Source organism: Neolamprologus brichardi, chromosome 8, assembly GCF_056152115.1.
Source record: "Neolamprologus brichardi isolate AB-2024 chromosome 8, ASM5615211v1, whole genome shotgun sequence".
Taxonomy (NCBI): domain Eukaryota; kingdom Metazoa; phylum Chordata; class Actinopteri; order Cichliformes; family Cichlidae; genus Neolamprologus; species Neolamprologus brichardi.
Genome location: NC_142111.1, coordinates 18,210,332 through 18,232,905, shown reverse-complemented (window position 1 = coordinate 18,232,905; position 22,574 = coordinate 18,210,332). Strand labels below are relative to the sequence as shown.

At 41.4% G+C, this 22,574-nt stretch overlaps 1 protein-coding gene across 6 annotated transcripts in view; it reads right to left on the bottom strand.

Moving 5' to 3' along the window:
- Positions 1 to 22,574, bottom strand: part of nrxn1a (neurexin 1a) — a 68,843-nt gene that overhangs the window by 10,231 nt on the left and 36,038 nt on the right. For 4 of the 6 annotated variants that reach the window (XM_006791034.2, XM_006791036.2, XM_006791035.2 and 1 more), the window contains 13 exons: positions 21,570 to 21,700; positions 19,328 to 19,580; positions 15,779 to 15,982; positions 14,293 to 14,319; positions 11,284 to 11,406; positions 10,579 to 10,960; positions 9,996 to 10,186; positions 8,830 to 9,003; positions 7,487 to 7,606; positions 6,449 to 6,630; positions 2,939 to 3,110; positions 1,924 to 2,013; positions 568 to 878 (listed from right to left, as the gene is read on the bottom strand). In XM_006791034.2, the coding sequence (XP_006791097.1) occupies positions 568 to 878; positions 1,924 to 2,013; positions 2,939 to 3,110; positions 6,449 to 6,630; positions 7,487 to 7,606; positions 8,830 to 9,003; positions 9,996 to 10,186; positions 10,579 to 10,960; positions 11,284 to 11,406; positions 14,293 to 14,319; positions 15,779 to 15,982; positions 19,328 to 19,580; positions 21,570 to 21,700 (2,360 nt within the window). The remainder of the gene's footprint in view (positions 1 to 567; positions 879 to 1,923; positions 2,014 to 2,938; positions 3,111 to 6,448; positions 6,631 to 7,486; positions 7,607 to 8,829; positions 9,004 to 9,995; positions 10,187 to 10,578; positions 10,961 to 11,283; positions 11,407 to 14,292; positions 14,320 to 15,778; positions 15,983 to 19,327; positions 19,581 to 21,569; positions 21,701 to 22,574) is intronic. The other 2 variants (XM_006791038.2, XM_006791037.2) reach the window with 2 other exon arrangements.

The window sequence follows — 22,574 nt, the reverse complement described above, 5'->3', positions numbered from 1 at the left end:
TTTCAGAAGCTCTACCTTTTACAGACATTAAAGAACGTCTGTATTTTTGCCATCTCTGATAATAGTATGCTAAATATGGAACTGAAAGGCAGGAGGAAAGAAGATGGCCACAGAGAAGATTAATAGATGTAGTGAGGAGGAGGACATACTGAGGGTTGGTGTGAAAGGGGATGATGCTAGGGATAGGGTGAAATGAACTGAGCAGTCAAAAGTAGAAGAAATCTGACGTATTATCCAGTGCTTCTTATTATTATGTAAAACACTGCATATGAAACGTGGTTCATGAGTAAACTGAGTGGAGCTCTGAGCGGAGTATAAAACAATTCCACTTTTCCTGTTATATCTTTCCATCCTTGATTAGTGGGCTGCGGCATGCTAATCCTCTTACTGAGTGCTAAAAGAAAGTTATCAAAGCAAATTACCACTTTTTAATTACCTATTGCCACACGAAAGGAAGATATCTGAGGAATTACATTGGAACAGCAGATCTTTATGTGACCACACAGATTGGATTTAATAGGTTTTCCTCGCATGAGGTGACAAAGAAAAGCTTGATGGTGCTCTGACCTGCGGTGTTCCACCCTGCTTCCTGTTAGTGGCTGTGGTGGTTGTGATGTCACTGATGGACGGGGCGGAGTCTGAACGGTTGCCTCCGGCCGCAGCGCTGGACTGCGGGGTGATCGAAGAGGATGGCATATCGCCGACAAGACGCGCGCTCCCCTCCACTTTGATGTGGGGGTGCCCCTCAGCGGCCATGTTGAGGATGCGGAGGCCGTTATAGTAAAGGCCAGCCAGCTGTCCCTGGAACATGGCTGCACCTCGCTCGCCTCCGCCAACGCGCACTGTTGTCTGGCTGTTGAAGATGGTCAACTGGCGGCCTACGCAGACACACACAAACACCCGCAACCAAACACACATAGAAAAAAGGTGGACAGGCACGCAAATACAGCCACACGCACACACACACACATTCCAGTGGTCACATACGTGCGTACATACACACAAAGTAAGTGTTACACAATCCACCACCCCAAAGCCATGGTGAGAGGATGGGATAGATTATGCATGGCAGAGCAAAATCGAAGCCGTGGAGAACCGTGGAGAAGGCTGAGGCTGAGAGAGATAAGAGTGAGAACGGAGAACCAGAGAAGGAGAAGGGGGTGAAGAGACTGAGAAGTTGACGAGGAGGATGAAGAGGCAAAGAACAGGAGGAGGAGGAAGAGTGAGCAGATGAGAGGAGTCAGAGGGCCCCGAGAAGACGGGGCTGACAGATGGTTGCTATGGTGATGGCTGTGCGGCACGACATTGTATTTGAAGGAGCAACAGACAGGCAGACAGAGAGACAGAGATCTAGAGAACTGTTGTCACAGCCCTATGAAGCATGCACAGGTTATAAGCTCTAGCACTGCTCACTGTTAAAGGGACTAGAGTCTAATTTAAGGAGCTCTGCTGAAGTTTAGGAGGAAAACTTTTACATTTTTTCAAAAAGAATTGCTCTATTAGTCATTTCAAATTTACATAATTCTTACATGGCACAATACTTTGCATGTACTTTAATTTGATTACAAATTTTTTTTCAACATATAGTCTTTAGTAAAATGCTTTATCGTTTACAATTTGATAGGAAACAAAATTATTTAATAAAGCATCTTTTATCAGTACTTCTTTTCTATTTTCTGATTTATTCACATTTAAATCTCTCCATCGTCCCTTTAACCTGATATTATCAGATACACACTAACAAGATACGTTCACAGGCACTACAGTTTACACAGTATTACACACTACAGCTGCCCAACTTTTAAATACTTAGTTATGGATTTAGATTTTTAGATGTTAGTTGATGGTGCACAATAAGTCAACTGTCTTCAAATTGTATTTTTTAAGCTGAAAGTTTTAAGGAATTTTAATCAGGGTTTTTACCTTTGTCGAGTAGCCAATCGTCAACTACTCGACCGAGCCGATAGGGGATTCGCTGTCTGGCGATGGCCAGGCGCTCGTTATCAATGTTGCCTTTAATTTAGAGATGAAAACACAGTAGTAATTACGCACATCCAAACTTGGTACAGGAGCTGGATACAAAAAGAACAGCAATGAAAAGAAAGTAATGGTCTGCTCATTGTTGGCATGTCACTGTGTTAAGGTCAGCTTGAAGAGAAGAAGAGCTGAATTCACTACGTTTCCACTGAGCGGACTCTTACTCTCTGTTCATTGGGTTTAATTTAAAGAGACATTTCAGGGGTTAACATCTGCAAGAGCACAGGGAAATAATGTTACAGCTGTCACATACTGCCTATATGACTGACTGAGTTTAGTGTTACATACTCACACACACCTCACAACAACTAGCATTTAGCATTTTGGCTATGAGCTACCTAAAGCCTCATTGTGTTAAAGACTACTAACTAAGATTACCACTTTAAATATAAAACCCAACAAATATAAAAACAAATACTATACTCAACAAAATACACTTTTTTCTTTTTCTTATTTTTTACTCTAGTTAAACATTTATCTCCAAATATGACATGTTTTTAAATTATTATTTGACCAAAAATGCACCAGCTGTTATTATTTTCTTTTATGGTGAGAAAAAACAACTGTATTGAATATTTTCATAAATTACCTTTAACACTATTTAACAGGCCTAACATAACATAGCTGGCTAGTATACAAGCTATTGTAAAAACTACCTCATTTTATGGTTTAAAAAGTCATGTTTCATGTCAGATCACACATATTTCATTTCAAACACAATAACATAAAACAAAGCTGCAATTATATGTCTCAACCTCAGTGTTTGAATATAAACATTGAAAGAAAACACTGATTAGAAAGTGAGTTGAATTGGACTAAAGTATAGCTGGCGCTGCCCCCAGGACAGGCAGTGGTGTGATGAGTCAGAGGGTTGGGCCTATACGTGCGGGGCAGGGCCTACCTGAGGGATAACGCTCTATGACCGGCAGGTCGTCCAGCTGGAGGGTCGCATTGCCACCACTGCGGGTGAACCGAATTACGTGGTACTTCCCGTCGTTGACAAACTTGGAGCTCTCCTCGATGTTGATATCGTCAGTGCCGACATTAAACACTACTCTAATGTTGCCTTTGTCCTGAGGAGGAGGAGAGGTATGACAACATTTTATCAGATGTGTAAAGGTCAGGATATTACCAGTTTCATGTCTTTTGGGTATGCACAGCAGAGTGTGTGTGACCAAGTATTTGTGTATTAAATGGTGTAAAAGGACCTGATAAGTTTGACCAAAAACCAAAAGTTGAAAGCAGACAAACAAAGGGGTGGACAATGAAAACCAAAGCTGTCTTAAGTATGGTGAATTTCAATTCAATTCAATTCAATTTTATTTATATAGCGCCAAATCACAACAAAAGTCGCCTCAAGGCGCTTCAGAGATACAGAGGAAAACCCAACAATCATATGACCCCCTATGAGCAAGCACTTTGGCGACAGTGAGAAGGAAAAACTCCCTTTTAACAGGAAGTACTTGGCCCATGCCTGCTTAACCAGCATCTGCAACTGATTCAAATAACTTCAATTGTTTACTCAGAATGATAAAACTATTTAATCAATGCTGAGATAGAGCTGGGCTTTGGGTAGATGACCTTTGAACCTGGATCAAAATCTGCTCAGGTTAGTGACAAGTTATGCTGTTTTCCAACTTCATCTTGGATCAGTAAAGGAATCAGTCTTTCACATTCCAGTCATAGTCTAGACAGAATTGTCAGACATAATGGCCAAGGAAAAACTCCAATCCGGCCCAGTGGACAGTTTTGGAGGAGGATATACATTTTGGACTTTTAACTGTATTTTCATAAGTTTCACACTTTTTCCTCATGATTAAGACCACGGACATTTATACTATAGTAACAGATTAACAATTAAATGACAGAAAATGTCCTGTTTTTTTAACTATTGACTACAATAATTTATGTTTTGTTTTTTTGTTCGTTTTTACAAGTCGGAGTCAGGAGTTAAAAAAGATAACTTTTTTGTAAATTAACGAAACCTTTCCAACTTTTTCTGTAATTCTACACATCCTTCCATTTACTACAGCTGAATTTCTTTATCCTGTAGAAAGATTGAGACATACTGTTGCACTTCTTTTTTTATATTAAGATATCTCAGGGCTTAAATGTATAATTAAAGTTATTTACACTAACATAAAGCCTAGTTAAAATCAACATGAGCCATATGTGGTCCTCAATGTAAAATGACTTTGAGATCCTTGGTCTCGAGGATGACATCAGTTTCCTGCCAAAATAAAGTTGTTTTATATTCTAAAATATACCAATGATGACATAAAATAACAGCTATAGCAATCATGGATGGCTTATTTTAATGATCGTAACAGTGCTATTTGAGCAAACAAATGCTTCAAACTGAAACTGCTCAATGATATTTCACGATTTTCTGATATTTTACCGTGCAACAAATAAAAGCTCGATTGTGAGGATGTGAAATCTTGTGAAGGTGTTATCAACCATCGTAGAGATAAATGTGAGAATTTATTTCAGGAGGTATTGCTCACCACTTGTCAAGTACCCAATGCTGGGATGTTTAATAATGTCCATGTGCCTGTTATGACTGTACAAGTGAAAGTTTATGAGAGCTTGCTGGGACAAGGTTGATCACTGAGGGCACCAAGACCCTCAGTAAAATACACAGCTGAATGCAGTTTTGTTGGCCTTAATTTATACTTAATTATCATTTTAAGAGAACATGTTGTGCTTTTTCTTATTTTCTGTCCTATACATACTGCTACAATAGTTCACGGTCATAAACATGGCCCAAGTTTCACACTTTTTCCTCATGATTAAGACCACGGACATTTATACTATAGTAACAGATTAACAATTAAATGACAGAAAATTTCCTGTTTTTTTAACTATTGACTACAATAATTTATGTTTTGTTTTTTTTTGTTTGTTTTTACAATGAGTCAGGAGTTAAAAAAGATAACTTTTTTGTAAATTAATGAAACCAACTTTTTCTGTAATTCTACACATCCTTCCATTTACTACAGCTGAATTTCTTTATCCTGTAGAAAGATTGAGACATACTGTTGCACTTCTTTTTTTATATTAAGATATCTCAGGGCTTAAATGTATAATTAAAGTTATTTACACTAACATAAAGCCTAGTTAAAATCGACATGAGCCATATGTGGTCCTCAATGTAAAATGACTTTGAGATCCTTGGTCTCGAGGATGACATCAGTTTCCTGCCAAAATAAGGTTGTTTTATATTCTAAAATATACCAATGATGACATAAAATAACAGCTATAGCAATCATGGATGGCTTATTTTAATGATCGTAACAGTGCTATTTGAGCAAACAAATGCTTCAAACTGAAACTGCTCAATGATATTTCACGATTTTCTGATATTTTACCGTGCAACAAATAAAAGCTCGATTGTGAGGATGTGAAATCTTGTGAAGGTGTTATCAACCATCGTAGAGATAAATGTGAGAATTTATTTCAGGAGGTATTGCTCACCACTTGTCAAGTACCCAATGCTGGGATGTTTAATAATGTCCATGTGCCTGTTATGACTGTACAAGTGAAAGTTTATGAGAGCTTGCTGGGACAAGGTTGATCACTGAGGGCACCAAGACCCTCAGTAAAATACACAGCTGAATGCAGTTTTGTTGGCCTTAATTTATACTTAATTATCATTTTAAGAGAACATGTTGTGCTTTTTCTTATTTTCTGTCCTATACATACTGCTACAATAGTTCACGGTCATAAACATGACCCAAGTTTCAAATAATGAAGTCAGGCTATGAACAAGGAATCCTCATGATCCCAAAGCTAAAGCTTCATACTGCTCTTAACACTCAGCTAAAGACAGTTGTTTCTACTTTTTATGTCATCTCAGACAGGTGGCTCTCCAAACCTTCTGTTTGTGAGAGAGCCAATCAGAAGAAAGTTGACTTAAAGAGAGAACATTACCAGATTGTTGGTTGAACTGAGGTACTTCATAGAAGCCTTCTATAATATAAATAAGGAGCTGGAAATTAGTATATTAGGTCCATTTTATGCATGATCACTAATTTTTACACTAAAAATCAATTAATGTAATTATGCAGCCCAGAATCAATAAACAAATAGCTTCTGTTACTGGAAGGGAAGAATAAATGTGTCCAATTCTTTCATAGTGAGATATAATTTCCTTATGAGAATTCATAACAAGTCGTTTTGGTTTAAACAAGGAAAATACACAATCTGTAAAGGTTTTGCCATAATTACATGTGTCATTTGGAGTGGTGGACCATCGTATTATGATGAAGAGTGAATACTGTTAATAGATATTGAATGCACACAGATCTAATTACAAGTGTGGTTACTGTAGCAATAGCTGACTAAATGAACAAGAAATATTACATAAGAATGATAAATCACATAACCCTTGACAAATTGTTGTACTTACTATCTGCAGCTGAAGGTAGTCTCCCAGGCCGGATGCGCTGTCCACCCGAAGCAGAATGGCATGTTTCTGTTGAGTGCTGAACCCGAGGGCAAGCCGGTCAGCCCTGGTGCTGGGACGCTCATTAGGGGGCCATGTGTAAATCACCAAGCCTCCATCACGGGCAAAGATATAAGTGGTTCCAGCTGGTCAACACAGATAAAAAAAAATGAAATTACAGGTAAATCTGTGTGTTGTGATGGTGTTATCTGCCATCACAGGTCGACCACTCCAGCTGGTAAATCTACGTTTTGCTAAATCTTTTAAACACAAGGAGCATATTGGAAAATAATAACAAAAAACTTAAAATGTCACAGCTGACTGGCCTTTTCTATTCTGACAAGTCCTTCTGCAGGCTGTTTCCCAAATTACTTATCACCATTACTGCAGGAGGCTGACTGTATAAGTGACTCAACCAAATAACAAATCATATAATTGTTTGACTCATAGGGTGACTTAAAAACCTACATATATCTCTCTTCTAAGGTTCTGGAGGATGAATTAATGTTTAAAGCTATGGAGCGTGGAGACATTTTTAATCTAATGCTACACATAGACACGCTATAGAACAGCCAGTTGAGGGATTGATATTTTTGTACAATATCAAAATCAACAGTTGACAGTGCCCTCCTGTGGAGGCTGAGAAAAAAGGCACAAGATGATGCTGTGATTTGGTGTTTCAAAGCAAATCATCCGATTGCAGCATTTTTCACATCTGCAGTTCTGCACCACAGTGAAGATTTGATTAGGTTTATTTCTTGCAGTTTAGAGAGTCAGCCGCTGTGATTCACCTAACTCGGTTAAATCAGATAACAAACCTGCTAACAAAAGGCAAATGCATGATTAAACCAGCATGATCCAAATGCTGGTAGATAACGTTTTTCAAGTTGGTATCTACTTTGAATACAGCAGATAACAAACTCTACACTTGAGCTTTCTGCACCACCAAAAAAACTGTAACCCCCCCTGGGCCTTGGAAAGACCATAAAAGCAAAGACTCACCATCGTTGCACAGTGGCCCGGCGTATGAAGTCATGCTGCAGTCACAGGTGAAGCCCTCCCACTGCTGCAAACAAACTCCCTGATTTGAGCAGGAGTCTTCTTGGCAGGTAGTGCTGGGTCCTGCAGTGACAGATGTGGTTGGGTGGAAGGGTGCAAAAGTTAGGGAAATAGAAAAAGACACATGGATTTGGTTTTGTGTGGAGCCCAATGTGTTTACAACATTATTAGAGTACAGTGTGGTTATCTTTAAACTGCATTTCCTTGAAAAACTGGTTGGTTGAATAGGTTTTTTGTGCTGTAATGACGTTATTATTAGTAGTATTAGTCAGACTAGGATGTTGTGGAAAGGCTCCCATTCTTTAGCTTTACACTAACAGGATCCAGTATAAACACGAATGAACCTAAAGTGTGTTATTCAGTAAAAAGAGCCAAATGTGGAGAGCATGCAGGTGGTGAGGTTAAAGGAATGGGGTAATGACAGGAGGGGAAATTAAACATAAGAGAGCAGAGTTATGTTTAAAGGCCTTCATCTCAATACTCTTCCTTGAGCAGTCGGTCACCATTCTCTCCCTGCTTCATGCTAAACGACTCAGGAGGAGGAGAATGTCAAAGTGCTAAACTTAGCTCTCCTTCGTTGCCCTCAACACAAGGCAAGGAGGAAAGAGTGTGAAATGATTCACAAATGGAGCATTGAAGTTCAGGTTAGGAGTCAGTAGGAGAGAGGTTAGAGAGCATGCTGCAAGGTGGTGGAGCTGTGGTCAACTCAAGTCAAGCAGTGGTAATGTTGCTACTGTGATGAAATCACTACGGTGGCTAGGAGAGGATAGGTCTCCTCTGACCTTTGACTCTGGATCACTGGGATCCACACAACACTGGACACCACTGGGTAGTTTTAAACACACGCACGCACACACGTGCGCACGCACGCACACACACGCACACACATACACACACACACGCGCACACACATTTCCTCAGCATCACACACACACAAGTGTCTCTTACATGCTCGCACAAAGCGATATACCTTGCAAGTCAGCTTTCATCAATGTAACTTTTGTCAGCCAAACAAAAAAGCAAACAAGCAAATTAAGTTAGATGGTTAGTCAATGCACACAGATGCCTGTGAACTACTGAAAGAGTGGATCAGAGAGAGAAAACACAATGTGCAGAAAGACTGAGGAGGAGATGAAAAGAAAGAGAGTAAAGTTTACATCTAACAGGCCAGGAGCTGGGTTAGTGGGTTATGCTAATAACAGAGAGCATGATTTAAATGAAAACTGAAAGAAAAAGCAGTTGGGACACGGGGCTGGAGCAGATCTGCCGTTTTGTCTGCACCTCACCTTCACAGCCCCTCTCCACTTGTCCCATGGTTGCCAAGGCATCAGCCAAAAGGTCCGGGAGCCGTCCGTTTAGATCGACTGTTGCTAAGCAACCCTGAAATCCCTCACGGGAGTGGACAAGCTTAGGCAGGTCTCGGTACATCTCTTTGGAAACGCCCCCGATGTACAGGTCACCTGTCGGGGAGCAATAGAGTGAATGGCAGCTTCACAAAGCAAACATGAACTGTCTAGTTTTGCATCAATAATTTAATTGCAATAAATTATAAATTACTTTATCAACTAATTGATCTAATCACATAGCAGTTTTATCACAAGTTCAGTGAGCTCAGCCAAATATCTTCAGTTAGTCAGTTAGTTATATATAGTACCAATTTAATTTAGCCTGATAAATTACACTAGGTTAATTGTTTTTGCATGTTTTTACCCTTTAATTTTTTTTTAAAATAAAAGTGTTTAATTGCTTTCTTAATTAGAGTTAGAATAAAAAAAGACACTACTCTCATATCTGTATGGTAATAAGTAGCTACCTCCAGAAGCTGGTTCGGGCAGACTACTGGATCTGCGCTGCCTCATGTACGTGAAACATAACTCTCCTCACATCATATACCAAACACACCCTCCCAATTTGGTACTCTATTTAAGCTACAAAATTTCTTACCTTTCCCTCTGACATGTCAGTGCCACTACTGCCCTACATCACTGTCTGCTGTTTGCAATCCCTTCACCATCCCAGCATGCACCTGTAGACTCCAGGGGGATGTTTACTCATCACTTCCCAATTTTATATTTAACATATTCAATGGGAGTGATGAGCTCAGAGAGTGTCTGCCAAGCTGCATGCTGCTGCTGTAACAAATCAGTTTAAACGTGAGCTGTCTGACTGAACTTTGTTTACTACAAAGGCTGGAAACAGGGAGATACGGCTAGCCTGGTTCTGCTCAAGGTAACAACACCTCCAACTTCATTGACTCAGAAGTAGTCTGGCACACAACCTCCACAAAAAACAGCTAGTTTGTGTTTCAAACAAAAAGAGGTGCGCGTATTACGGTATACGGTCTCATTAATAATGCAAAGAATTTTACCTGATAAAGGTCAGATTAAGATAATTAAGATTTATCTCGTGTCAGCTTCAGTATCTAACTTTGAATGCCTTTATTTTTGCGTACCCTTTAGGTCAAGGTTCTTGGCACCCATGGTGGTCTGTGTGGTGACTTTGGTGTCAATCTTGACTGTGTGGAGATTGTTAGTGTCTCTGGATATGTGCACGTTGTGCCAGTGGTTGTCATTAAGAGGACTGTTAGAGTTGCCCTTAATCAGGTGTGCTCCGTTGCCCAAGTCAGAGATGTAGTGAAGGTAGCTAGAGAAGGAAAAAGAAAAAGAGAGGGGAGGGGATTAAATAACTGAGAAGTGAAAAGGGAAATTAATCGTACGTGTGATGAAGAACAACACAGGGTCATCTGCTCCGGGGCATTATTATCTGTCTTTTAGAAGCTTAATTACAAGAATAAAAAAAGAGCTGCGTGACTTGTGCATTTTTCATATCGTACACTTAACAGCCCATTTCATCCTTAAAGTCAAGAAATTTTATTTTTTTGTTCATCGAGGACGATCTTAATAGTAAATTATAAATTTCTGCAGGACAAACATTAACATGAACAAGTAAAACTGCCTTTTATGAGTAATATTTTATATTTTATTTGACAATGACTGACTTAAGGTAAATCACACACAACTTATTGTCCAGCTCACCCTTTAACCAGCTCTACCACTATGAAGTCATTGCCGTCTCCTCTGTTGAAGAGGATGAGACCGTCTGGGGACGTCGTCTTGAACTGCATGAAGAGATGCATGGAGTAATAGGCCTGCAGCGTGGGCAGGGTGACAAAACTGGAGCGGGATCGGAAGGTGACGGGGTCGGCCACAATGCTCTTATAACCGATAACAGCATTGAGCTCGCAGTAGTCAATGTCGCCGTTCTTGCACAGGTCAATGTAGGGCATGCCGTTCAGCGTCAGGCCCTGAAGGTGGCCGATGAAATTGGAGGGCACGGCAGGCATGAAGCGTTTCTCGGTCACAATGCCCGTCTCCACATTATGGAACTCCAGCTGGGTGTGGTCACCCGCCATCTGACCTGGTGGCGGGGTAAACTTAAGAGGTGAGGGCTTTGGAAAGGTGGGTTTCAGGTGGAACTGTTCAACACTAAAACTAAAACTATTATTTATTCAACATCCTCACTATGAATAAAAGACAGACTAGTACTAAAGTAGACACTATCATGACCACGATCACAATTCAGTATGATTGCTTTCAGGTACAGATGCTCTCTAAAAAAGAAATAAACCCCTTAATGTTCAACACAGAATTCAAGTGGATGTCTACACTCCAACTTAAGACCTGGAAAAAGTGTCATTTTATGGGGAGAAAACAAAAAATAAGTCAGGCTGCTGTGGTTACCTTCAGCAGGCTGCAGGTCGTCCACGGTGAGTTTGAGGCTCTTGCCACGCCGGACTACCCTCACCGTGTGCCACTCATTATCATTGAGGTTTGACCCAGCAAAGATGGTCTCTGGGCCTTTACCTACACATAGCCCAGAGCACCATTAACATATTGCATAAAGATGAGGAGAGAGACAGAAAGAGAAACAGATACAGAGAAAGAACCAGAAGAAGGAGAAGAAGAGAGCCAGGTAGTTTGAGTAAAAAATTAAGGACAGAAACTGAGAAAATGGAAGCTAATAGTAGCAGGGGAAGGACCCATTCATACCCTGGGGAGACAAACACCTCAGTGTTAACGCACTCTTTCCAGACAAACAGACATATAGACAGACAGGCTTCTTTGCAGATTTACAAGAGAGACAGATGACGTGACACAGACAGACAGAAGGATTAACATAAATGGATGTTGGGGGTGTCTAAGACTGGAGACTGTGAGTCACAACAGGCCCACGCTGAGACAATCCATCTGTGGACAGATCACACCGCCATGACGTTCTCCTACAACCCACACATGCACAGACAGCAAATTCAGACCCCCTTGACCACCCAACAGCCCTCTCGCCTCCACACTTATACTTGTTCAGGTGCCTGAATGTAGGAGATTTGCTTATGCAATGCTGCAGTCAGCCTCATGGTGGCACTAGACACACAGTGGAACATCAGCGTGCTCTCCAAGGTGCTGATGTGCTGCAGAATGAAAGAAGCTGAGCTGTCCTCTCGTGATGTCTCTCTCTCTCTTTGCTCATCTACCAGCTCATATCTTCACATAGTTGACTGCACACATTTGACAGGCTGACTGTTCCCCAATCCTCAGTGTCCCCTTGCTTCTACTCTTTACAAGCACCCCACCAACCTTGAGCGCAACTCCCACTACCTCCCAACACACACACGCATACACTTACACATACTCCCCTTCCCTCTACTTGCTTTGAGAGTCTGCTTACAGTGACCTATAGGCGGTAATGACGGGGGAGGTGAGAAGTAAACTGACCCGAACGAATTCTGCTGCAGAAAATGTCAAGCATGCCGACATCAATCACGGAGGCACACAGGCACACACATACGGTCCCACACAGTCACACACACATATGAACACAGGTAGAGAGGTAAAGAAATGTGGATGTACAGGCTGCCGACACGCAAACATAATTAAATCAATCAAAATGGATGTGGTGTGAAATGTGTGTGTGCAATTGTGAAGCTAAAAGAGTGTGTTGGTGCACTCGGAGAGCACAGAGGGTTCCCCTGAGGAGACTCAGCTGTGCTCTGGGCATGAGCATCTCATCCTGTTACCATGGATCATTGCCTTGCACTGAGTGAGGGAAAGAGTATGTGCATGTATGTGCGAGTTTATCATGTGTGTATGCGTGGAGTTTTTTGAGTAGTAACTGAATACTCAAAAAACGAGCAGACTGATGTGACAGTGAAGCAGTGATCTGTGTTAACCTGGGAGGGAGAGACAAATGCACCCACACACACACACCCACACACACACTGAAACACACACACACCTATTCTGGGTCAGCGTTAAAAAGCCATTCAGTGAGTTACTAGTGAAGGCTGTGGCGGTCAGCAAACAGCCTGTGAGGTTAAAGCAAAAGATGAGAAATGACTCAAACAAAAAAAACATAAGGGAGGCTGATTGTTGCTTGGAAAATATAATTTAAGCCAAATGACATGCGAGACATTATAAAAGCAGGACAATGAAAACAAAACAAAAAAAAAGTGTTTCATATTTCATTAGCTCCAAATAACAAATGGCTTTTCTGAAGGATACGCCTCAAATCTCTCCCATGCCGAGGCTTTTATTTGACTGCTGAGTGGACTATTTCACTGGCGCCTGCCTGTTAAATACATTCCCCCCCCTTCCCCCTTGAATATCATATGTATAATTTATTGTATGCACACGGTGTGCCAGAAAAGTGGCTGCCTACTAAAATGTTCATTGAGACAACTGGTCTAAAATTGGCCAGCAGACATGCGGAATAGCAACAGTGCTGTGTGGCTAGTAGGGTTTCTATGGCAACAGCAGTCGTCCATTTCACCACCTCTTTGCCGTCACAGAGCATCCGCTTCTTTCGCTCTCTCTCACTCTCCTGCTTTCTCTGTGGTCGTGACAGAGAGAAACTCCACGTGAGGGAATTAAACTTCATCAGGGATTCAGCTCCACTCACAGCAGCATGAACAGGAACACACACTAAAGAAAACACACACACACACACACACACAGACACACAGATGGGCAATGAAAAGACTACAGAATGCAAAGGCACTCACACAAGCACACACGCCAAAACCCACTAAACGAAACACTACCCAAAAATCCCTCATGTACAGTTTAGAGAGAAACAACAAGCAAACAAAGAAAACAACCCGACAGACGTCGGGATGAAGGTGCGACAGAGAGAAACAGAGGGATAACATGTCTTTTGTCTCCGGCATGAAGGAGAAGTAATTACCCCGAAGCTCTAAGTTGTAGTCATCCACCAGCTTCCACTCTCTACTTCCGTACCTCTTATTTATCAGCACACCTAATTTTACTTAAACGCCTTAAACAAGGTTTCTTCTTCTCTTCTTTCTTTTATTTTCTCCTTCCTTCAACCCCCACCATCCTCTCTCATTCTCTCTCTCTGCCATCGATCCCTCTTTGCTAAAATGGCCGACCTGGAAAACCCTGGCCCTCAGCAAAAATCGCACCTCTCCTGCAGTGTAGCTGAACATCGCACGCATATGTGCACCTCCCCCGTCAAACACATACACACATGCACACTCACACACATATCTGCACATAGACAAATGGTACAAAAATATGTTGAAAGAAGATTAAATGAACTGACATGATACACAGCGTGAAAAACAGCCACACACATTTATAAAAGCACATACACACAACGGCGCACACACGTTCTGAGGAGGTAGAGGAAAGGGGGGGGGGGGGGGGAGTTAGGTGAGATGGAGGATCACTTACTGGCTGTACAGTTTATCCTGATACAGTCTGGAGGGAGAGCAGAGCAGAGGGTTAATGCTGCACACATACACATACTCTCCACGCCCTGGGGATGCACACATCGACACACCCTGCATGCATATACAAACACGCACACAATGCTGAGAAAACACACGCCCCTTGTTTGTCACAGGACCACAAGCTGGACCTGGACAATGTGCAGCAAATGCAGTTTCTTCGATTTTTATTTTGTAGCCAATAAAAGGAAAAATCTGAATAAAGACTGATGGATTTTTACCTTGAGCACAATAAAGAGAGCGGTGTGTCACAGCATGACTGGTGTGCTCATTGGCTGCTCTGGCCTGAGCGACAGCTTCAGTCACCAATAAAAAGCGTGGGTAGACTGTGATGGGTTATGTGTGTCAGTTTTGTCTAACGACTCTGAACACATCCCATAATTTTTGTCGCCTATCCAGAGCGCGAATCTCCGTAAATGGTTGGAAGATTCAGCCCCTGTACCTTTTTTTTTTTTAAAAAACCCCATGATGCCTTGGTGTGTCGAGTGGCGTCAACCACAGAAAAGACGTGGCTGCAGACAACCAGAGACCAACACATGCACCCCTCTGTAAGGATGTGTGTGTTAGCATGTAAATGAATTCACGTGAAAGTGTGTGACTGTGGAAAAAATGAGGCTGAAAAAGTGCTTAGCAGTTATCTCAGGCTGCAAAATGTGCAAAGTATTCATGTGCGTGTGCGTTTGTGTTGTTTGTTGAAAGTGTTGGGGATGCACAGGTCTGCTGGGAGTGAGCAGAGAATGCAGCTTGAGGCTTGACCCTCTGTTCAACACAAAACCAATAACCTTTAGCTGTTTATATTTGCATGTGTGCATGTAATCTGTGCAACATATCTGCTGAAGCAGTGGAATCCATCTCTTGTGCATACTTGCAGCAAAATTAGCTGAAATATTTATTGGAATTACTGAGAATTTTAATTTAAAAGGGACCTCTCATGCTCATTTCCAGCTATATATTTTTAGCCTCGGACTCTGGTGCTCTACTTTTCCATTACTCTAGGTAGTGAATGAGTTCTGCATGATTCACATTTCAAATTTGTGTTCCTTTATCTAATACTCAACTTTTGCACAGTCCCCCGGTTTACCCATTTCCCAAAACAATCCATTTTACCTCTCTTTTCCTTCTCTTCTTTTGATTGGCTGCCCCTCACAAACAAAAGCAGTCAGGTAGGGCTTCTGTGCTCACACTAGAGTGGTGTGCCATAACGGTGAGCACTAAATTTTGGCCATCGCAACAGTATATATGTATATATGACAGAAAATAAGAAAAGCATAATAGGGCTCCTTTGAGTTTACCGGGACAAAAAGTTATTAATCAACAGTTAATGACATTTCTATGCAAGAAATTACCAAGAGGCCAGTATCAGCTGCATTCCCATGACAGGTAATTAAAGTAATGCTTGAGATTCTATGTGTTTGTGAACATCTGTGTACCTAGGTTGACAGTAAGTCGGACACGGGCCCCATCCAGCTCCAAACGAAGGGTATCTGCGGAATTACGGGAAGTGGTTGCCATGAGAACGCCATAGGCCCGCTGGGAGCGAAAGCGTAGCGAGACGTCCTCCGCCTCAGTGTGCATCACCACAGGCAACTGCACCTTCATAAACTTACTGCCGTCGTACGACAGGATAGTTGCATCTGCACATGATCCACAGAGAGAGAGAGAAAGAGAGATATGGAGAAGGAAGAGAGAGATGGCGACAGAGGAGGGTGAGGTGGGTAGAAAGAGAAAAAAGGAGGATGATTGACAAGGAAAAAACACATGAGGTGGGTGGAGGGAAAGGCAATCTGACGCTGAATGAATCAGATTTAAACATGACAAAGTATGTTACTGCGTGGTTACACTTTTGCTGGTTCCCCCGCCAATACATGTTGAAAACCTTTCTACAAAATGATCCCATCGCTTTCCACTCTTAATTCATCATCACTCCCTCCGCCTTTGAGAGGAGTATGTAAAAATAGCCGCAGCTGGTTGGCTGGCCCTATTATCCGGTTCAATCAGAATGCATGGTGTTGAATGTGTTAGCCATCGTCACTGACATCTCAGACCCTGGAGTCATAATGTAACAAGCTCAGGTGAACCTGCTTTAATGTCTTTTGCATACTCATTTACATATTCATAATCTTCTCTCCCTGCTTCCTGCTGGGGCCAATCCCCGACTGCTAAACTGTTTACCTCTGAGGACCCTATTTTTTATTGGCCAATTACATACACAGCTAAACACACTCTCCATGCCTCTGTGTCTTTATCTCTCCTCCTTCTTCCCTTCTTCTTATATCTCTCCACTCCATTCCTCCTTTGCCTTCTCTCCCCTTTTCACTCTCCCTGTTTCTGTGGGAGACGGTTTGAGCCAAGGCAAAAACAAGAGAACAGGAAGAGAGGAAGGCGTCATGAATACTGATGAGCCGAGAAGGAGGGAAAGAGAGAGACAGTGTGCGTGTGTGTGCGTGCATGTCAGAATAAGTGAGTGAATTTAAGTGTGAACAGAGAGGGGTTTAGTAAAGTGAGAGTGGGGCTGGGGGGGTGGGGGGAGCAAGAAAGAGAGAAAGGAGGATGGGGAAAGGGAGAGAAGCTCCTGGCTAAAATGCAAATGAACCCTCATTAACTTGAGGAAAAAAAGAAGGTGGTTGGCCTGTTATATCACACATAACATAACTAACAGCCACACATACACCCGCCCCTGCGCATGCACACACATGAACACGTTTCTGATAAGGGAGACAGCTGACTAAATTTTCCTCATCACAGCACCTGACTCACTACCAGGCAAACAGAGGATAGAGGGTTGGTGAGAAGAAAAGTATGGAAGCCCGTTCATGCTGGGGAAAGAAAAAGACTGACGATACAATGCACGCTGGCTGTGTCACATACTGTTGCATCATTTGACGCCTGTAGCACACACCAGATGGACCATACAAACAGAATAAGTAAAGGATAAGACCAGCCACATTCTGCATTTTTTCTTCTCATGTCATCGATCCCCCGAAAATCCCAAAATCAGATCCCGGCATATCTCTCAATGCCTTCTAACTTTCTTACCCTCATTTCCAACTTGATTTGTTCTTGCAAAGTTGTTAAGTAAAAAACATGTCAGGCTACTTTAAGTCACTTTGTCGACACATCCAATATGAACTAAACTATCTGCAACTGAACCCCCCCTCCCCCTCCCCCCTCCCCAAAACATTTCAATAAATAAAAACCAGGCTAAACATCTGCTAACATTTGCACAGTGGTCACAGTGTAGCAATAAAAATATAATAGCCACTATTTGACACCGGGTTCACACACACTCACGCACACCGCCCTAGCAGCAGAGTGATGTGAGTATCAACCCCTGTTGACATTTAAAAAAGCACAATTTATCCTAGAAAATCTTGACATGTCATCTTTTTGACTGAAAAGTAATAATTCTTAGCCATAAATTCAAATTCGTCATTTTACTACTCCCATTATACTCGCCATTAAAATGTGTCATTAAAAAATAAAAGTAATCTCGGAGCCAGAGCGTGGCGAGCATCTTCGTTCATTAATGAAGAGAGAGGGGGAACAAAGGAGTGAGAGAGAGAGAGAGAACGAGGGAGGGGAAAAAAGGGAGGGAGACACCGCAGGTAGAAGGCATAAACATGGCCAATCACTCTCTCCATCTGCTTCTCCATCTGGGCTTCCTTTAATCCACTGAACCACCAGTTAGTGACCCCTCAGTGCACACAGAGTGGGATGAAGTAAGATATACACAGAGCTAAGGAAAAGAGAGCGATAGATGCTGCATTGCTATGATAAACATACACACTGTGGATGTTTGTCCTATGGAATAAAACATTTTCATATCAACTCCTTTCAGAAAGCCTGTGTGTGAGTCTGCATGGGCATATCTCCTGCTAGATGATAGTACAATCATCACTTGAGACGCATCAGCGGTTATGGCACAAACAACATTTCTTCTCTTCTTCTTGTCTGACTCCCATCTCGCTTCTTCAAACAGGCCTGTATCAGTCCCTCTGCCAATCTTTCCTGCTTTCCATTTCTCCCCCGCCCTGGTCTCATACCATTTCTCATAACTCTCTCTCTCTCTGTCAGATTTTCTTCTCCCATCTCCCATTCCTCCTCATCTCCTCACCCGCTGTCATATGGCGGTTCCAGCCCGGTGAGTCCACCTTCCTCTGTCACAGCTCCTGCTCCCTGCTTTCTGCTCACTTCCTCTCCCATCGATTCCCAGTCACTGCATCCATAGCACTCCAATAGTGCTGTCTGCAGCCCTGCTTCTTCCCACCTCTTCTCCTCGACCTCTGTTTCCTCTCTCCTTTCCCACTACTCTTTCTTTGGTACAGAAAATGTGTATTCTTAAATAAACAAAAAATACAGCCAAAGATAGAAAACCTGCACCGTTATTATTTTTGTTGGTGAGCTAGCAGACTAATTTTTTTCATTTTTTATCTTCACCTATCCATACAGTATCTACTCCTCTTTTTATTTTCAGCTTCCTACACTCCATCACCAGGGATTTAGTGCAAAGTAAACACATCGGGACATCTGATTTCAGCATTAAAAAAAATGAAATAATGCTTTAGTCACATTTTTATCTACTGTTTTATTTTACGAGTGCACCTTTTTTAATGCACCTATCACACTAATTTAATCTGCTATGAGTGAAAAAGCATAATTCAAAGTCACAAATTTTTACAACCAAATGATCACAACATATTCTCAGCAGCTGATTTATTTTTGATCTTAAGACTTCTGTACTTCCACCCCACATCATCTGTCACTCATGCCTTTGGCATTACTCAGTGTTCTCAGGCAAAAAAGCAAATGACAAAGCTGTCATGATGACTACAATTTGCATCATGACATGTTATTAAGTTTTCACCCAATGTGGCTGTGCATTGACTTTAATTAACCCTCTTACTCATCTCCATTGTGAAAAGGAGACATTAGCATTTCTCTTGCTCTTCGTCCCCAGCCTCCTACCCTGTTATTCTCACCTCTCTCACAGGAGCGTCCCAGGTAGCCCGTCCCAGAGCAGTCACACACATAGCGATTCCAGCCCTCCCTGCAGATACCGTTGTGCTGGCAGGGGTTGGACAGGCACTGTTTGGGCGGCTCTCTGGAGCATGAGGGCTTCACTCCCACCGCCCTCTGGGCCTCAGCCAGCCGCCGGATGTCTTTGCTCTGCCCGTCCACAAATAGATCTCTGATGCAGCCTACGTACCCGTAGTTCAACAGCGCCGTCCACACCTGAAGAAGAGGATGCCAGTGTTGAGTCATGACTACAGGATATTTGTCAAAACTCTTGCAGTGTGTGTTGCAAAACTAAATACAAACAAATAATGTTTGTATCATCACCGTACAGCTTTTATTTATTTCATCATGATGTATTTTTATTTCTTACACACTTTGCATAAATCAGGTATTGGGGTAATCTTTTTTTTCTTTTTTTTTTTACAAAGCACTACATCATGTTAAAAGGTATTAATCTAAAAACAAAAAAATAGTAAAAAGACTGCAAAATGCATAAGCTGCATTTTTTTAAAAGTTAGTTTAATATTTTTTTATATACCTATTATTATTGTTAACATAAAAGGTTCCCCAAATATAATTTTTTAAAATCAATTTCAATTATAGGCCCGCCAGTTGTTTTCTCAATTAACTGATAAAACATCAGGAAAAACAAATGAAAATTCCATGTCCATGCCAAAAGGAGAAAGAAGTATAAACAACAAAAACAAGAACATAATAATCAAATAATCTGCATATTTGGGAATATGTTTTAAATGGTAATTTTACCAGCCCAATTCACCCATTCATTCAGCTCTTTAGTCTATGCCTTACGTTTTTCTAACTTTCACATACATGCTCATACTCTAGTGGATGCAATTTGGAGTTCAGTGTCTTTGGTAAATACTCTACGGCATGTGGGCAGGAAGAGCTAGGGACCGCCGACCTTTCGATTAGCAGACACAAGTGCTCAGTAAGTTGCTGCTCAGTAAATTCACTCAGTAAGTTGTGGTCAGTAAATTAAATCACTATTGATTAAGTACTGGAGACTTACGGTCAGTTTTACCCTGGAGTTAAAATACTACCAAATTACTAACAATAAGAGGTGAAAGACAGCAAAAGAAATAAAAAAAGGATATGTTAAGTCACTCTGTGCTTGACAAGGTTAGATGTTGCCAAGAATAGAGAGCACATGCTGCAAGCTAAAGAAATTTCTCCAATTGTGTTAATATATGTGAATGCCAGGAGAAGTGAAGACATGCTGATTGCCATGGCAAATTATTTCGTAATCTGCTGGAGGAAATCAAAAACGATCTGAAACCTTGAACTATAAGAAAGCATTCAATGCAGGTGGAACCAAATTGTTTCTTTCAAACTTTTATTTTTCGTCCTCTGGTTCTTGATTTAAAATTCAAAAGATACATTTTTCATAAATCCTTTTAAGGCTTTGTGCCACCCAAAATTCAGCTTCATGACATTCAAACTCCCTGCTGTTTTTTCACATTTCAGGACCATGGACAGCACACAGTTTTCTCCCCCAGATCACTGCCAACCATACAAGCACTATAAACAATGACTTCTTTTTAGTGTACCTCTTTAGGTCATAGCATCTATTTTAAACTTCCTCTCTGCATGGCACTTTTTTACTGTGCCCACAATGGTGTTAAAGTTGCTTCTTTGTAACAAGTGGGACCTTGCTGTTTTGATGTATTTTAATGAACTTGTGAAACACCTCCTCCAACGCCTCCGATTCTACCGCAGAAAACTTCCACTGCTTCTTGTTGGTCTGTGATGTCATGCTGTTTCCTGGGAGAAACACGCGTAAAACCTACACGTTTGTCCGATTACAAGTAACAGGCTGCGAGTTGTTAACAGCTCTCTCGCACATTCTCATCCAGCTTTGGAATGCTGGACTTTATTGAAATTAACTTTGTCAATGTTACAAAAAAAGAAGAAAAAAATCTGCATATTGTAAGTAAATTGCCAGCAGAATCAGACATTCTGTTAATGTAGGTAAAAAAATTTAATATGGAGGGTTTAGGTTATTCATAATTGTCTGCAACTGCCACAATTTACTAGAGCATCATCTAGACATCATCTGCCAGTCCTAAACACCCACACTGACTATATTAAAACACAGGAAAAAGTGAGGAATCAAAGGTTTGATGTTTGCTGGAAATTTTCTTTTAATTATTTGAGCTAGAATGCTTATCATATAAGCACACAAACCTCTGTTGGGAAGATGAGTCCAGCGCGATCCTCAGGTAAACCTCCGAGGTACAAGGTGTCATCCAGGTCCAGGATTTCACTGTCTCCTGGGGCCGTGTATGCTGTTCTTACGCTGTTCACCGAAATAGTTCCTGAACACGCCGCCAGACATCAAAACAACTTCAGTAATTGTTATGACCTTCAGCGTGAACATCCTCATCACAATCACGACTGTCATCACCAGCACCATCACCACCACCAGCATCACTATTATGAGTGCCATCATTATCATCTTTATCATCATCATCCTTGCGCCTCTCTTTGTACTCCTCCTCCTCATCACCACCACCACCACCACAAATCACAGCTACAATCAGAAGTAATTGAAATTCTACACAGTCCTCAGGTAGTCCCTGTGAGTTAAAAAATGCCACATTTAACATTTTTTTTGCTAATAATATATTTCCTTTTGGAACAGTAACGCACGGTTGGAGCAAACAAATAGGATTCCCACTGAGAGGAAAGGCAGCTTCTACAGACCTCTGTAATTAACACAGAGTTTGAAGCAATAACTATATGCTCATAACAGGCTGACATGTGTAAAACATCCCCATCTGTAATAGAACTGTACAGTACTGTGCAAAAGTATAAAGTCACCCCTCATTTCTTTATATTTTGCTAGGAAAATGGAAAAATAGGAGCACCAATTCATTAAAACACCTGCAAACATGCATGGAAATAGAGTATGTGTAAGGCAAAAACAGAGCTTGTACAATTCTAATGAGTTTAACAACACTTCAACACAGCCTTAACTCAATGGCAAGCTTTCTTTTAATTTCTTTAAGCAGTCTTCAGGAATAGTTCTCCGGGCTTCTTAAAGGCCACTTCAAACCTCTTCCTTAGATGTCTGCTGCCTTTTGCAATGTTCTCAGTCAAGATGATCTCGCACTGCTTCAATAAAGTTGAGGTCCAGGCACTGGGGAGTGCAATCAATGACTGATGGTGTTTCATTGTGTGTTTTTTAAT